The sequence below is a fragment of the Rhinatrema bivittatum genome, chromosome 1, assembly GCF_901001135.1.
Source record: "Rhinatrema bivittatum chromosome 1, aRhiBiv1.1, whole genome shotgun sequence".
NCBI classification, from domain to species: Eukaryota; Metazoa; Chordata; class Amphibia; order Gymnophiona; family Rhinatrematidae; genus Rhinatrema; species Rhinatrema bivittatum.
In genome coordinates, this window is record NC_042615.1 from 118,651,102 (window position 1) to 118,669,168 (window position 18,067).

At 45.6% G+C, this 18,067-nt stretch overlaps 1 protein-coding gene across 4 annotated transcripts in view; it reads left to right on the plus strand.

Annotated features, from left to right (window-relative positions):
* The window catches only part of FAM149A (family with sequence similarity 149 member A), a 261,077-nt gene extending 243,925 nt beyond the window's left edge, over positions 1–17,152 (plus strand). For 3 of the 4 annotated variants that reach the window (XM_029586942.1, XM_029586940.1, XM_029586944.1), the window contains one exon: positions 15,166–17,152. In XM_029586942.1, coding sequence (XP_029442802.1) covers positions 15,166–15,249 — 84 coding nt within the window. In that variant the 3' untranslated portion in view covers positions 15,250–17,152. The remainder of the gene's footprint in view (positions 1–15,165) is intronic. The other variant, XM_029586943.1, reaches the window with a different exon arrangement.
* The last annotated feature ends 915 nt before the right edge of the window (positions 17,153–18,067 follow it).

The following is an 18,067-nucleotide window of genomic DNA, read 5'->3' on the forward strand; positions in this document are numbered from 1 at the left end:
ACCACCAGATGGCCTACAACAGAAGTATTGCAAAGCATTCACAAATGGGCAGATGACCAGACCGGGGACCTTGTCTAAAGTACCGTAATTGCCTCGCTTCTACCTTTTTGATCTATTTTGACCATATGATTCTTAACAGCAATTTGCTGTCTGAGACCAAAATGTCCGATGATAGGAGGCCAGAGCTAGCCTCCTGGGTGCTAGTCATTGACCCAAGCCTCACTCACAAAACAGCAAAGAAAGTGATCATAAACCCAGTTCAAAATAGAAACACCTCAAAGGGAGAACAGTCAAAGCTTGTGCATGTGTTCATGTAAAATCAGCCTCAGCTATCAGGCATCGTGGTCATAGACTTAGCCCAGCCAGCCATAATGCGCTTCACTGTGAAGGCATAGGCAGGATTAGGCCACCCTTGAGCTTTGGAGAAGAAGGCGAGGCTGGCCAGGTTGGCACGAACAGTGCCTCTGGATTTTCCCATCTGTCTGGCTTGAATTATATATTGGACTATCAGATGGGTGGGAATAAAACCATATTGCCATTCCATGCTTGCCAAATAATCTATTATAGTGTTATAAATCCTTACATAAGACCGCCATGTGGCCAGTGCCATGAATCTGCACAGCAAGTTGCATGCGTCTTCGCTCCAATGGCCCACAGGTGTGTCAGTATTGGGTTCCCAGTCTCATTGGCTTCTAGTGCCAGCCTTCTGACTTCTTCCCACTTGCAACAAGAAAGACAATCAGAAATCTCATTGTGCATCCCGGGATGGTATTCAGCTCTTGCGACCAAATTCAGCTGTAAGCACCTTAAAACCGTGACGCAATAATTCAGACACTGGTGCAGATTTAGCAGACTGGCAATTAATGATCTCAACTACGGTGAGGTTCACATACCACAACTCGACTTCCTTGTTAGCCAAATGCTCCTTCCATTTGTGAAGGGCAACAACAATAAGAAAAAGTTTGAGGAAGGTGATGTTTGAAGCGACACCCGACTGTGTCCAGTCAGGTGGCCAAGTTGCCACACTTCATAAACCCTGACAAAATAGACTAAAGCCAATGCCTCTAGAGATGTCCAAATATAGATCCAAATCTCTTCTAGATACCTGTGATGGAAGCCAAACTACTACTCCATTAAAAATGGACAAGAAGAGACCCCATATGGCTAGGTCCTCTCACAGACTTTGTCATTAATATTCAGTAGTTATTCCTGCACACAGTTTCTGTTACCAAGGTGAGCCTGCACAGGAATATATGCCCCATAGTGATGACTCTGCAAGTGAATGCCAAGCTGCCTATTACAGACTGCATTTGTGCCAGCATGACTTTTTATTCTTGGGACATGTGATGAATCAGTGTGCAGAGCTTCTCGAGCTTATCTTGAGGAAGGTTAGACATCAACTGGGTGGAGTCTAATTCTATACCTGGGAATGTTTAAAACTGTGATAGGTACCTCCAGTTTGTCAGTGGCCAATGAAACACCAAAACAGTGTGCTAGGCCTGACACCTGTTAAATAACGTATGTAGTGGCGCCATCAGGGCCAAGAAACAGGAAGCCATCCAAGTAATGGATTACACTTTGCAGACATATGCACTGTGTTAGCTCCCAATGCAAGAAGGTGATGAACATTTCAATATAGGCACAGGACACAGAACATCCCATTGGCATACACTTGTTGAAGTAATAAGTACCATCATATTAAAAGCCCAGCAAGGGGAAATTATCAGGGCGCACAGGGTGAAGAAAAATGCAGACTCAGCTTTTGCCAAAAGAATGTATTCACCACATTCTGAAGATGTCCAATGCATTATTGAATGACACATATTGCACAGAACAAACCTCAGTGGAAATGAAGAATTTACAATTTTTTCTAATCCCAATCAGACATACTCTTGGCTTGATTATCTATTAGTATCAGATCAGTGTTTTCCTACTGTGACTGATGCTTCTATAGGTACTATTTCTATTTCAGATCATGCTCCAGTGACAGTAACATTGCAGTGTGGCATCCCTTATCATCCCCCATACTCGTGGCGTTTGCGTCCTGATTTATATTTAGATAAAATATTTCACAAATATTTACAAGACTGCTGGAAAGAATATTTAGAACTTAATGATATCCCTGAGGTCTCCCCTGCAATGTTATGGGATGCGGGAAAAACAGTTATGAGGGGAGCTATTATCGCATATGTGGCGAAACGTAACAAAAGATGCAATGCAGAAATATTGCGGTTAACGGCTGTCCTAAAGACAGCGCAGACGCAACACATGTTGGACATGACTGCTGATGCCAAAGCTCATGTAGATAGAATTAGAGAAGCCCTTAATACTTTATTACAACAGAGAGCTTCTAAATCGCTTCGGTACTATCGGTATCAATTATATAAACATGGTAATTGAACTAGTCGTCTAATGTCGCACCTTATCCACCCTCGACAAAATCGTACAACTGTAGTTGGTATTCGAGATAGCCAGGGGTTGCATCAGACTACACCTGCAAAAATTGCTACCAGGTTCCTCGAATACTATGCTGCCTTGTATGGTCATAAACCTATGAACTTGGAAGTGGCAGAAAACCTTTTTCGAGATATCACTTGGCCTCAAATCTCTAGGGAACCGGTGTTGGCTTTAAATACTCCCATATCTGAACAGGAAATGTATTCTGTGATTCAATCAATTAAGTTGGGTAAAGCAGTGGGTCAAGATGGTTTGGGATCAGAGTTTTATAAAATCCTGAAATTTACTGTCTTAAAGCCTTTACAAAAATATTATGCTGGAATGTTGCTTGACAAACATATTGCTATATCTTCTAATCAATCAACTATCATTGTTCTTCTTAAACCAGGTAAAGGCCCCCTGGAAGTGGGCTCATATCGTCCAATATCTTTAATTAATGTGGATATAAAAATTTTGGCTGCGATTTTGGCATCTCGATTAAATCAAATTTTGCCTTCTATTATTCACAAAGATCAAACGGGTTTTGTAAAAGGGAGTACGCAATGTTCGGCATCTTATTGCCGTATTAAGTTATCAGCCAAAGGCGGAGGCATTGATTCTTAGCCTGGATGCTGAAAAAGCTTTTGACTCCCTGTCTTGGGAATATATGTTTTGGGCACGCAGAAATATAACTTTTCTGGAAATTTCTTTACTTGGCTTCAAACTCTTTATAGTAATCCCAGCGCCATTATTTTGCTTAATGGAAACTCTACAGATTTTTTTAGGTTATACTGTGGGGTCAGGCAGGGCTGTCCAATATCCCCATTGTTGTTCATTTTGGCATTAGAACCATTGGCTAATGTCTTGCGAAAGACACCGCAATTTGTTGGGATTAGTTTGAATGGACACCCATTAAAAACAGCTCTGTTTGCAGACAACATCCTACTTTTTGTGGGAAATCCACGTAAAAGTGTTCCTGTTATTATTAATTTATTTGAACAATTCCACTTAGTAGCAGGCTTAAAAATAAATTATGCTAAGTCAGAAGCCTTGGCCCTCAATGATAACCTATCTGCTACTTGGCATGGTCCCTTTCCATTTAAATAGGCTCCTGAAAAGTTGAGGTATTTGGGCGCTTGGATCCCTAGACAGTTAGATATGTTATATGACTTGAATATTCCCCCCTGTATAACATGCTTAGAGGAGCAGCTGAGAGTTTGGATATCTCTCCCACTCTCTCTATTCGGCCGTTGTGCATTGATAAAGATGGTGATTGTTCCTAAGCTTTTATATCTTCTTCACATACTTCCCTGTTGGTTGAGAGTTATAGATCTTCAGCGCTTGCGATCTATTATTCATAATTTTCTTTGGAAAGGTGGTCGCGCCCGCATGGCTTATACTATTCTACTAGGCCCTAAGGAACAGGGTGGATTAAATATGCCTGACTTTCAGTTATATAATGTAGCCTGCCAATTGCGTTTCATCAGTGAATGGATTACGGGAACCTATCATTACTGTGCGCAAGGGATGTTGGAATGTATGTCTCGCCCAAGTTCCCCTCTTAGTATTATTCAACTACGTCCTGGGCTCAGATGTACCCTTTCATTTCCCAGAGTAATATTGGCACCATGTGTTCGTGATTGGAGATGGGTGTGACGTCGTGCATGTCTATCAGGAGAGGCCTCTCTCTTAAATCCCTTTCTTGGTAATACTGGCTTCCTTCCTGGGATTGAGAATAAAGGTGTCTATCTATCATGGGCAAATCGTGGATTAATGTTTCCTTTTCATTTATTTGATCCTGTTTCTTGTGTTTTATTGGATTTTGATACTTTGGCTTGTACGTATCAACTCCCAGCAAAACAATTTTTCGCTTACTTACAGGTTCGTCATTACTTACAATCTTTCTCATGGAGCTCTGAGGTGTTAGCAACAAGAAGTTAAACATATCTGGAGACAGAGGACTGTCTGGTATGAGGTGTGCCTGCCTAAAACTAGATTTTTTTTAAATTAGCTTATCTTACAGATGTGACCATCTTTCTCAGACCACAAGGCAGGGCTTAATTATTAAAGGCATGTAGTAATGTCATCTGACAGTGCCAATCAGACTCATCTCTCTAATTCAGTAAAGTTTTACTTCTGAACATTCATGAGAGTTCCAATGCACGCACTGCTTCATGAGCCCTTCAGTCTTTTTTGTCCAAGCTTCTGCACAGACATGTACCCTCTGTCTTCTCTCTTCTTTTTGCATTTAGAAGTATTTCTGCTTTTTCTTGTTGCCTCACTGCTCAGCAGCCTCTCAAGAGCACTTTTCAGTGCAACAAAAAAAATAAAGAAGTGTGTAGATCTGGTTCCAAGAAGGCCACACCCAGTGGCTTCAAGGACTGTATATATGGCTGTAAGATGTCCCTAACTGATGGACCCTCTGCCAGGAATCTCAAAGGATTTGGGAATGGGTGTTTTGTCATGGGACCTTCCTTCAGGCGACCTGCCTTCCCAGAGTTTTCAACCTGGTGGCAGATTGCCTCAGCAGCATATTCTGTCCACACAAGTGGTCTCTGGATCAAGGCGTGGCAAATAGGCCGTTCGACCTTTAGGGTCAACTGTCAGTTGGCTTGTTTGCATGGGAAAGCAACAGGAAAGTTGAAAACCTTTTTTTCTCCATTTTTCAGTACAAGTCCTTTCCAGATGCTTATCTGTTGAGGTGAAATGCAAATCTGCTGCCTGATTTTCTGCCATTTCCATTAGTGGCAAGGAAAGCTCAGAAGGTGCTCAAGGATCAGGCATGATTCATCTTTCTCACTCCAGCATGGCCTAGACAGGTGTGGTTCTCTTATTTTATCAAGTTGTCAATCTGACCTCTGATCCCTCTAGGAACCAATCTAGCATTGCTAACACAGAAGGAGGGTCATCTGAACCTCCCCTCCCTCAGCTTGATGGTATGGATGTCAAACACTCAGTAATGCCGTCACTGTCCAATGAGGTTGAGGGCATCGTGTTCTCACAGGACAAGCAGGATGGTTGTCCTCACAAATGGGTGACATCGAGGATGGAGCCCACCACGGAAAACTTCTGTCAAAGTTTAAACAGAACTTTGACTGGCCCCTACTGGGCATGCCCAGCAAGGCACTGACCCTGCAGCCAGCAGGGGTCTCCCTTCAGTCTTCTTTTTTCTGCGCAGCAGTTGCCACGCGGTGAAAGGAGCTCTCTTACCACGTTCCTGACAGGAATTCGGTATTTTTCTTTCCGAAGAAAATTTGCCCCTCAGGGGTCTCCCTTCGACAAATTTTTGTCACCTCCGCGGAAACCGGTAAGTTTTTTGCCTTTTTTCTTCGACTACCGTCGAATTTGGCCCTCGAGGCCTGTTGGCAATTACCGAGCCCGCGACTAAATTTGGCCTTAAGCCATGGCGACGGGGTTCCGTCGATGCCCGGATTCTACCCGGACTATGTCAATCACAGACCCCCATAGGGTTTGTGTTTTGTGTTTGGGTAGTGAGCATGATGTCCTGACTTGCACCAAATGTGCCCTAATGACACCTAAGGGTCGCAAAGCCAGGATGGAGAAGATGGGGCTCCTCTTCCATGCACCCACCCCAACGCCATCGATAGCATCGACGTCATCGGAACCGGCACCGTCGAAGTTGCACCACCATCGTCAACCCTCCGGTGACCGTCCACCATCGATGACTTCTCGGCCGTCGACTCCTGTCCCCTCCCCGGATGGGCGAGGAGACCGGAAGGACAAGCATCGCCATCGACGGCACAAGTCTCGGCCTGTCGAGGATCCACAGTCATCGACCTCTGAACAAGCCGAGCCACCGACTAAGAGGCCTCGTTCAGACTTGGCACCGTCCACGTCTCGTTCGCAGGCATCGAGGAAACCCTCACCCTCTCGGGGTGTGGGAGCCGTGATCCCACCGGTTACGGTGGTCCCTCCGGCTCTGCCTCAGCCTCCCTCTCCCGTCGAGCCGGGTATTGTTACCCCTGGTCTCCGGGCAGAACTGGACCGGCTGGTCCAGGAGGCCATCGAGAAAGTGATGCAAAGATTCCAACCTCCATTGGCACCGTCTCCGGCACCGATTCCGGCACGGCCACCGGCATCGACCCCAGCACCGACTCCGCCACCGAGGAAGGATCCGACCACCGAACCTTTGGTGGAAGCGCTGGTACCGCTACTACAACGTATGGAGGCATTTGTTCATGCCCTCCCATCGATGATTCCAGTAGCACCGACAGCGCCATCGTCTCCGACTGGATTTTCATCGGCGGGAGAAACACCGTTCCTGATTCCCCCTTCCGGGGTGGTCCCATCGGTGCCTTCTCGTATATCTCCACCGATTTATCCTTTGGCTCCATCGGTTCCAAGACCGGCACCGACTCCATCGGCAGCACCGAAACCCTCGATGCCGTTCCCAGTACCGATTGTACCACCGGTTCCTCCAAGGTTTCCTTCGATGCCTTCGGATCCTCAACCAGGTCCATCGGGGCTTCAACCCCCAAGTGATCCCTATGATACCTGGGGTGATGATACATCTTCTGACACAGATTTACCATCACCGCCTTCTCCTACAGAGAGTAGAAAAAGATCTGCTCCAGAGGATCTCTCCTTTATTAATTTTGTAAAGGAGATGTCCGAAATTGTACCTTTTCAGCTGCAATCTGAGACCGATGACAGACACCAGATGATGGAACTGCTTCAATTTTTGGACGCTCCAAAAATCATCGCTTCCATCCCCATTCACCAGGTGTTTCTCGATCTCTTAAAGAAAAACTGGGAATCTCCTTCATCTGTATCACCAGTTAACAAGAAGGCTGACTCCACATACCTTGTCCAGTCAGCACCAGGCTTTCAAAAGCCTCAACTGGATCATCGCTCTGTTGTGGTGGAGTCCGCACAAAGAAAAGCCAAGCGTCTCAAGCCACACTCCTCCACTCCGCCGGTCAAGGACAATAAATTCCTAGACAGTGTGGGACGGAAAGTGTACCATGGACCTATGCTGATTTCTCGCATAGCCTCATATCAACTCTACATGACGCAATATAACAGAGCCATCCTTAACAGATGCAAGATTTTGCTGACACATTACCTGACCAATACCAGCCACAGCTTCAGGCCCTTCTTAACAAAGGGTTTGAAGCGGGGAAGCACGAGATCAGAACAGCTTATGACATCTTCGATGCCTCCACAAAGGTTTCAGCTACTGCCATCTCGGCCAGACGTTGGGCTTGGTTAAAGTCATCCAACCTTCGCCCAGAGGTCCAGGATCGTTTAGCGGATTTACCCTGCTTAGGGGACAATTTGTTTGGAGAACAAATTCAGCAAATAGTAGCTGAATTGAAAGATCACCACGAGACGTTGAAACAACTTTCTTCTGTTCCGTCTGAGGTTTCCTCCAAACAACCACTTAAGAAGGACTCTAAGAAGTCGTTCTTTCGGCCACGCCGTTACTACCCTCCATCGGCCAGGCCTCGTCCAGCTCGATCCTCTACTAGGCCTCAGCCGCGTCAGCCTAGGAAACAAAGGCCTACTGTAGCCCCTCCTCCTGGGCCTGCGGCTGGCCTTTGACTCCCCTGTAGGGAACACATGCCAAACCCCTCTTCCAGACATTCCTGTAGGAGGTCGACTGTACCATTTTCTACAACCTTGGTTGCAGATCACCTCAGATCAGTGGGTGCTAACAATTATCGCACAGGGTTACCACCTCAACTTCATAACTCTTCCGGCAGACTCCCCGCCTCTTCAAGCGTGGAGTCTATCCACCCATTTGGCTCAATTACAACAGGAAGTGTCTCTTCTTCTGCAATCAAATGCTATAGAACCCGTTCCTCCCTCTCAACGAGGCAAGGGATTCTATTCCAGATACTTCCCAATACCAAAGAAATCAGGGGGACTACGTCCCATTTTGGACCTTCGAGCCCTCAACAAATACCTTCAAAAAGAGAAGTTCAAAATGGTAACCCTAGGCGCGCTGCTCCCTCTGCTACAAAGAGGGGATTGGCTGTGCTCTCTCGACCTCAAGGACGCTTATACCCACATTGCGATCACACAATCCCATCGCAAATATCTGCGGTTTCTCGTAGGCCACGACCATTATCAATACCGTGTCCTACCTTTCGGTCTGGCTTCTGCCCCACGAGTCTTTACCAAATGTCTCGTAGTGGTAGCAGCATTCTTAAGGAAGGAAGGTGTCCACGTCTACCCCTACCTGGACGATTGGCTAATCAGGGCCTCCACCCAACAGATAGCTCAATCCTCCCTAAAATTGACAATTCAAACACTCCTTTCCTTAGGGTTTCTTGTCAATTACGAGAAATCTTGCTTAGTCCCGTCTCAAACCTTATTCTTCATTGGAGCAGACTTGGACACCTTACAGGCAAAGGCTTACCTTCCTCTTCAGAGGGTCCACACCCTAATGTCCCTGGCTCGCCAGCTCCAGTCTCAGAACACTGCCACGGCTCGCCAGTTCCTCATTCTCCTAGGACACATGGCATCCTCGGTTCAAGTCACTCCCATGACCCGACTAGCCATGAGAGTAACACAATGGACTCTACGACACCAATGGATTCAAGCTTTTCAGCCTCTGTCCTCCATAGTCACAGTCACACAAGCGCTGCGCCTATCCTTAACCTGGTGGACGACTCAGGTCAACCTCCTTCAGGGCTTACCTTTTCTTCCACCGGATCCGCAAGTAATCCTAACCACCGACGCTTCTCACATCGGTTGGGGAGCCCATGTGGACGACTTTCAAACCCAAGGGTTGTGGTCCAAAGAGGAAGCCGAACACCAGATCAATTTCCTGGAACTTCGAGCAATCCGCTATGCGCTCCGCACTTTCAAAGATCATCTCTTTCATCAGATAATCTTAATCCAGACGGACAACCAAGTGGCCATGTGGTACATAAACAAGCAGGGAGGCACAGGCTCCTTCCTTCTGTGTCAGGAAGCTGCGCAGATCTGGGCGGAAGCCCTCTCCCACTCCATGTACCTCAGGGCCACTTACCTGCCGGGAGTAGACAATGTATTGGCAGACCAGCTGAGCCGTGTCTTCCACCCACACGAGTGGTCACTCGATCCTCTGGTAGCGACCTCTCTGTTTCACAAGTGGGGTTCTCCCCGCATAGACCTCTTTGCGTCCCCTCAGAATCACAAAGTGGACGATTACTGCTCTCTCATTCGGAGCCAGCACTCTCGGCCGAGGGATGCATTCTCCCTCAAGTGGACAACCGGTCTGCTCTATGCATTCCCTCCACTCCCTCTTGTGTCAAAGACTCTCGTGAAGCTACGCCAGGACGGAGGAACCATGATCCTGATAGCACCTTACTGGCCACGCCAAGTATGGTTTCCAATACTCCAGGATCTCTCCATCCGCAGGCACATTCCTCTGGGAAAGGACCCGCATCTGCTCACTCAAAACGACGGATGCCTCCTCCATCCCAACCTCCAAGCCTTGTCCCTGACGGCATGGATGTTGAAAGGTTAGTCCTTCAACCATTTAACCTTTCAGATTCCGTTTCTCGGGTCCTGATAGCTTCACGAAAGCCTTCCACAAGAAAGTCTTACTCATACAAATGGAAAAGGTACACATCATGGTGCACTTCTCAGTCCCTTGATCCCCTTTCCTGTCCAATCTCCAAATTCTTGGACTATTTATGGCATCTCTCTGAATCAGGTCTTAAAACCTCTTCTATCAGAATGCATGTCAGTGCGGTAGCCGCCTTCCATAAGGGTATTGGGGGTAATCCTATTTCAGTGCAACCCCTAGTAACACGCTTTCTTAAGGGCTTACTCCATCTAAAGCCACCCTTGCGTCCTCCGGCCCCATCCTGGGACCTTAACCTGGTTCTTGGTCGTCTAATGAAACCTCCTTTCGAACCTCTGCACTCCTGTGACTTGAAATATCTCACTTGGAAAGTGTTATTCCTTTTGGCTGTTACTTCAGCTCGCAGGGTTAGTGAATTACAGGCCCTAGTTACCTATCCGCCTTACACTAAGCTCCTGCAGGACCGGGCGGTACTCCGCACTCACCCTAAATTTTTACCTAAGGTAGTTTCGGAGTTTCATATCAATCAATCTATCGTACTACCTATCTTTTTTCCCAGGCCCCACTCAAACTCTGGAGAGCAGACCCTGCATACCCTAGACTGTAAACGGGCTCTAGCTTTTTACCTAGACCGTACAGTTTCCCACAGGAAGAGCACTCAATTATTCGTCTCTTTCCATCCTAATAAGTTGGGACAACCTGTGGGTAAGCAGGCTCTTTCTTCCTGGTTGGCGGACTGCATTTCTTTTTGCTATCAGCAAGCTGGCATTCCTTTTCAAGACCGTGTTAAAGCACACTCTGTGAGGGCCATGGCGACGTCAGTGGCACACCTTCGATCGGTGCCGCTTCCTGACATCTGCAAAGCTGCAACCTGGAGTTCTCTCCATACTTTTGCAGCCTATTATTGTTTGGACAAGGCTGGAAGACAGGACTCCATCTTCGGCCAGTCTGTCTTGCGTAACCTTTTTCCAACCTGATGTACCAACACCCTTCCACCTACCCGGTAGGGTGCGGATGCCCTTTCCCAAATTTCTCCTCAGTTGTTGTGCCTGCTGCACACTGTTGGGTACATTTGGTGCAGGTCGGGACATCCTCAGCTCGGTACTCACCCATTTGTGAGGACAACCATCCTGCTTGTCCTGTGAGAAAGCAAATGTTGCTTACCTGATGTAACAGGTGTTCTCACAGGACAGCAGGATGTTAGTCCTCACGAAACCCGCCCGCCTCCCCGCGGTGTTGGGTTCGTTTTATTTTTACTTTCTAGGCACTGCCTGTAGCTTTGAAAATCAGACTGAAGGGAGACCCCTGCTGGCTGCAGGGTCAGTGCCTTGCTGGGCATGCCCAGTAGGGGCCAGTCAAAGTTCTGTTTAAACTTTGACAGAAGTTTTCCGTGGTGGGCTCCATCCTCGATGTCACCCATTTGTGAGGACTAACATCCTGCTGTCCTGTGAGAACACCTGTTACATCAGGTAAGCAACATTTGCTATCTCAGCTAATAAACTGTCTACTAGAAGGGTATATTTATTTAAAAAGTATTTATAACCCGCTCCCTCCACAGTTTGCGGTGGAGTACAAGTGAACACACATAAAATAATTGAAATATATGCATACAATAAAATATGTACATCAATAAAAAACAAGGACCATAGAAACATAGAAATGACGGCAGAAAAGGACTGATGGTCCATCCAGTCTGCCCAGCATTTTCCCATGGGGAGTATCTGCCACGCCGTGCAGGTTAGCCCCATGTATCAGTCAGTTTTGCTTCACGTGCTTTGCTTATGGACTTGGCCATAGAAGCAGTCCTGTGTTTTTTTCCTTAATGTCTGAGCATCAGTACCCCAGACTGGTAGACCTTGAATCCAAATTTCTCTTTCCTTTCAGCCCCAACCCCCTCTTTCGAAAAAGAGAGCAATGTTGCAATTGCATCAAAACCATCAAGGCTTATTGGTTAAGGGTAGTAATCCCATGCCTTCTGTTAATGGTAGTAACTGCTGCTCTGTGCTGGTTACCCCCCATGCTCATCAGTTCCACAGACCGTAAAAGTCAAGGCCCTCAATGGTTGCTGCCTAAATCCAGTTCTCCTTTTCCCCAGCCATTGAAGCAGACAGCAATGTTAGAGTTGCATCAAAAGTATCAAGGTTTATTTGATTAATGGTAGTAACCGTCGCACCAGCAAGTTACCCCCAAGAAGCTTTCTTTGTTTCAATTAGGACTTGGCCATATAAGCAGTCTTGTGCTTTTTCCCTTATGTCCATATAACAGTATCTCAGACCATGGAAGTCAGGGCCCTCAGTTGTGTCTGAATCAAATTCCTCTTATCCCCATGCCATTTAAGCGGGGAACGTTTTGCAAATGCATTAAAAGCATCAAAGCATATTGGAGATGGAAACACAGAGATAAGGATTGCTAATTACACAGAATAATTCCTTCCATTCCCCCATCGTAGTCCCCCATTCAGGACTCCCTCTCCTTATATTAAGGAGACATTCATTGTAAATTGTAAATTGTTTTGGTTATGACTTTCTTGTTTTCCCTGTCCTTCCTACTGCCTCTCTGTTCTACCCTCGTCCAGTTACATTTCCCTTGTTGAAATGTATTTTCCAATCTTTCAGTTGTTATGTGAACCGGTATGATGTCCCCACTAATACCGGTATATAAAAGTTTCTAAATAAATAATTAAGTAACTGCTGGGAAAGCTAGTTTGAAAAGATGGGTTTTCAGAGTTGTCTTGAAGTCTTTCAGTTCTTTTAGACAGCGTATTGCCATGGGTAGGGAATTCAAATGGTTTAAATGGAAACATTTCTTGACCTGGTGCCAGACAGGGTCACTGTAACTGTTCGCCTGCAATCTCAAGGATCTCCTGTAATACTTCTGTTGCCCCTCCTCAGTGAGTCTCAGTACATTATCAGTGAAAGGTGCATCTTAGTGCCATCGCTGATTACCACTCTCAAGTGGATGGAAAACCAATCTCTGTCCATCCTCTGGTATCAAAATTCATGGCATACAAAACTCTAGTTGTGAAACCACCGTGTGATCTCAATGTCATCTTAGCACATCTGATTGCCTTCAAACCGCTGCAGTTGGCTTTCTTGTCTTAGTCGCTATCACTTTGCATAGAAAAGTCAGTGAACTCTAGGCATTCGGTTCTGTACCTACAGTTTTTTTTTGCAATAGAGTGGTGCTCCACACCCATACTAAGTTTCTACCCAAAGTGTTTTCTTCATTTCACTTAAATAAGGGTATTATTTTGCCCATGTTCTTTCTAAGACCACATGCGCACAAAGGAGAGAAGGTTCTCTGTTCATTGGACTGTAATCAGCCTAGTATCTGAAGAAAACTTGGCCTCATTGTTAATTCTAACAGGCTGGGCATGGCTGTTGCAAAACATACTTTGTCCAACTGGCTATCAGACTGTACTGCACATTGTTATGCATTGATTGACCTTCAAGTCAGACCCTGAATGCGAATGAGAGTCTGTGTGTTAGAGAAAAAGAGAGCATGTATGTGTGTGATTGAAAACCCGTGGGGCAGATCTTTAAACCTGCGCACGGACGTAGATTTGTTAGCGCAACCCGGCACGAACAAATCTACGCCCGATTTTATAACATGCGCGTGCTGCCGCATGCATGTTATAAAATCCAGGGTCAGCTCGCGCAAGGGGGCGCACAATTGTGCAACTTGCATGCGCCGAGCCGCACAGCCTTCCTCGGAGCGGCCTCAGAGGGAACTTTCCTTCCGCCCCCCCCCCCCCCCGCACCTTCCCCTCTCTGGAGGACTCGGGACCGCCCCCCGGACCGCCCAGAACCTCTGCCACGCCCCCGGACCCCCGAACCCGCCCCCAGACCCGCCCCTTTTTCGAAGCCCCAGGACATATGCGCGTCCTGGGGCTTGCACACGCCGCCGAGCCTATGCAAGATAGGCTCAGCGCATGCAGGGGCAGCTTTTCGGGGGTTACGTGTGTATGTTACACACGTAAGAGCAAAAAATTATTTGTATCCTTATTATTTTTCATTACTGAGTCTTTGTGTCTGCTATTTTGTAATATTTTATTGGTATCTAGAAAATTTTTATATGAGTTTTTAATTATTGGATATTTCATTCATCCGCTGTTTTGAAATAATCTGTTCTTTTTGTTAGTATGGTTTTACTGCTACTGATTTTATATTTCTTGATTTGTTTTATAAGGATGGGTGATGTTTCTTTTTTTCCTTTGTTGCACTGCATACAGAGACTCTGGCTTGTTGTGGTTTCCAATTCAGTTTTTGTCTGCATGCTTCTAGTTATGCGTTTTGGTCTCTTTATTCTTTGTTAGGTGAGGGTCAGCACATGTGATTCAGGTGAGGTTCTCCGCTGGCGTGTAGTTTCTGTGTAGGGCTCTATAGCAGCCTGACTTGGTCTGTTTTCCTAATAGGAGATATATTGGTGTCTTAAGGCCTGGTATAATATTTCAGTGTTGCCTTTTCTTAGGTAAGGTGGTTACTGTTAAGTGCTGGAAATTGGTGCTGTTTTGGTGTGGGATGTTTACTGTTTATGCAATTTCTATTCAGACAGAATATGTATCTTTTTCATGTGTCATTCTTAACAATAAAAATAATAATGGACCTTTATTTTTTATTTCCATCGTAAATTGTAATGAGCAGTGTGTCACACATGTGAGTGTGGCCTGTCAGGTGTGTCACGATGGGGAAAAGGTTGAGAAGCACTGCCCTAGAGGAAAGGTGATAGCGGAGTTATGATAGAAACATTCAAATATCTCAAAGGATTCCATACACAGGAGGTGACCCTTTTACAATGGAAAGTAGGCTCTAGAACCAGACGTTATGGGATGAGGGTGAAACGGGATAGATTCAGAATGAATCTTAGGAAATATTTCTTTACAGAGAAGGTAGTGGAGGTGATGGAGGCAAAAATGGTATCTGAATTCAAGAAAGCATGGGATAAATGCAGGGGATCTCTGAGGGAGAGATGGGAATTGTAAGGGTTAGATAAATTAGACAGATGGGCAGGCTAGAAGGGGCCTATGGTCATTATCTGCTAGCATGTTCTATGTTTCTGAAAACAAAAGCTGCTGCAGGAAACGGTTTGATATAGAACGGATTAAAATGATATAAAAGAACTGTGACCCTATGCTGCAAACACTACCCGCTAATCTCACTGTTGTATATCCTGCTTTTTCCTTTCCTTAGGTTTACAGTTGCAGCCCAAATCTTTCCAGAGAAATCCATCCACAGCTAGGAGGAGGTTTCAAGTGGCCTTGTAATAAAGCGTGAGAGAAGAAGGTTTTGCTCACGTCAGTGGACAGAAATATTCCCCACACGATCATGAAGAATGAACATTGAGTATTACAATATGCGCTCATCAGTCTAACAGTCTAGGAAAATTGTCTGTGGCTTTGCTGGAAATATGTTTCTGAAACTGAAGGCAGTCACGAAAATTAGTATTTAACACTTATTTTTTATTGCACCTTATGCTTAACTTCCATTTTTTGGCATCACCAAATTCTACCTGTAAAAACTTTGTATTTACAGCCCAGTCTGTTAACATTGAAGAAGCAGTTTGCTTGCAGGGTAATTGATAAAGGTGTATGTAGGGAGCAAGTTTTGTTTTTACTTCACCTTCAGCCTTCACCTTCTTTCTAACGATTTTTAAATTATTTTTTCTTGCTCTTCACAGTATAATTATATTTTGTTGTGAGCAACTGCTTAGACCTTTTTTTTTTTTTAATGTAAAACACTCTTGTACATAGTAGAATTAACTTGTAACAAAATCAATGATGGGCAAGTCCTGCTCTTCCCTTTATTTGTCATCTGATATCCAACAATTGGGTGCTTCTAAAATACCACTGAAGTGGTGGTGAGGAGTACGATGAGTATAAGAAAGAGCTAGCAAGGGTCAGCCATCTAACTCTTCATTTACAAGTTAATTTTATAAAATCAGGGACGGTAACTTTTAAACAGGCGCACATCTGCACGCGCTGATTAGCCCGCGCCCAGGGATGCGGCCACTTTATAGCATATGTGCGTATATGTGCACATTATAAAGTAGTCTCAACGTGCACACCTCTGCGTGCAACTTTAAGTGGATGTGCGCAGATGCTGCTTCTGATGCATAACTGGGGGGATTTTAAAAGACAAGAGCACCGATACCATTACCAGTTTTACCAGTTCACCCAGGTAAAGAATAGGACTTCCAAACCCCCTCGTTTAATAGCTTCCCTTCTCCTGTTAGCCCTGACTCTTGAAAGCCCGCTGATGTGTTTATTTTATTTTTTGTTTTATAACTTACACGCCATCCATAGCAGAAGTAAAGTTACATGGCAGGGACCCCGGCGCATGTAAATATTTTCACACAAATTTCAACGTGAAACCAGGAACACCCGTGCCCCGCCCAGACCCCGCCCCCTTTTGGAACATTTCATTTATCCGCGTCGCAGGAGATACGCACGTACACCAGCAGCTTCTAAAATCTGCTCACCACGCATCAGCCCAACTTGTGCACATATCTCCCGGGTTTGCCGCGTGCCATGCTTTTAAAATCGACCTTTAAATGTCTGAGTGGTTCTTCCTATAGTAAGGTTGTCATCCCACCAAATAATTTATTTGGGAAAGGTTGAAATTAATTTTTACATTTGAAAGAAATTAAATATTTTAGTGATAAAATGACACGTGATCAAATACCATCTGTCTTCCAGCTTCAAATGTGTCCTATGGAAGTATGAGCAGCTGGATGAGGGAGTGCCTGCGCTCCTTCCTTCTGTGGCCCTCACTCGTGTGCAGTTGTGGATGCATGACTGAAAATTCATTTCCTGGAAATGGCAAATATTTTGAAATGTTAGCATTAATTGACTTTTTAAGATGTGATCAACCATTTGTTCCATAGGCTTCAAAACTTTAGAAACGTATAAAAGGTGAACTAGCCTCTAATAAGAAAGTTAGAGTCATTCTGTGGATTCATATTTCCTTGTGCAGTTTATTTGAATTAAGAAAGAAACAAACAAACCTAACGAACAGGCCACCAGTAATGTACCTGTTCAGTCCTATGCTTGTTCCTTTTCAAATTTAAAAAAGTAAATTCTAAAAGCAAAGAGGTAGATCTTAAATAAGTACGCACGCGCGTACTTTTGTTCGCCCAACCGGCACGAACAAAAGTTCGTCGGATTTTATAAGATACGGGGTTGGCGCGCGCAAGGCTGCGCAAAATCGGCAGCCTGCGTTCCCTCCGAGGCCGCTCCGAAATCGGAGCGGCCTCGGAGGGAACTTTCCTTCCGCATCCTCCCACCTTCCCCTCCCTTCCCCTCCCTTCCCCTATCAACCCCACCCCCACCTAAATCTCCCCCCTCCCACCTTTGTTGTGCAAGTTACGCCTGCTTGAAGCAGGCGTATCTTGCGCACGCCGCCTCGGCATCCCCCGGCACAGGCCGCAGTGCCGGGGGACTCAGGACCGCCCTCCCGGCCCATCCCCGAACCGTCGCCACGCCCCCGGACCCGCCCCGGACCCCAGACCCGCCCCCTCCTGCCCCTTTTACGAAGCCCCAGGACGCGAGTGCCCTGCGCGTGTAAATCCGGCAGGATTTACACGCGCAGGGCTTTTAAAATCTAGCCCAAATTGTTTTCAGGTGAGGAATCATTTTCTGTTTCACTTTTGCTCCATTTGTTGTTCTAAGGGGGATTATAACCAACAAAGACATTTTATCATCCTTTAAACAATAGACAATGTAACAGAATTGTTTTTGCTTCATTATTATGTACTTGTCAATTGCAACAAGGTATCCAAAGCAGAGAGAAAAATCTGAGCCCTTTTCTTTGTGTTCCATAAAATATCAGGACAAATCACAAACTTACATATTAGTTTCCATATATAGGAATACGTTAGCAGATTGTGAATTAATCAGAGATACACTCAAACATCACTGTAAAACCAGGCTCTAGAACATATGCCCCCTCCCCCCCCCCCCAACACACACACACACACTCCCTCTTATAGAGCAGCACTGGGGTCTGTAAATCTGTAGGCCATAAGTCTATTTTTATTGAGTCCACAGCTGGCACATGATGACAGCTCCAGGCCTCTGCTAATCAGAGGGGAAAT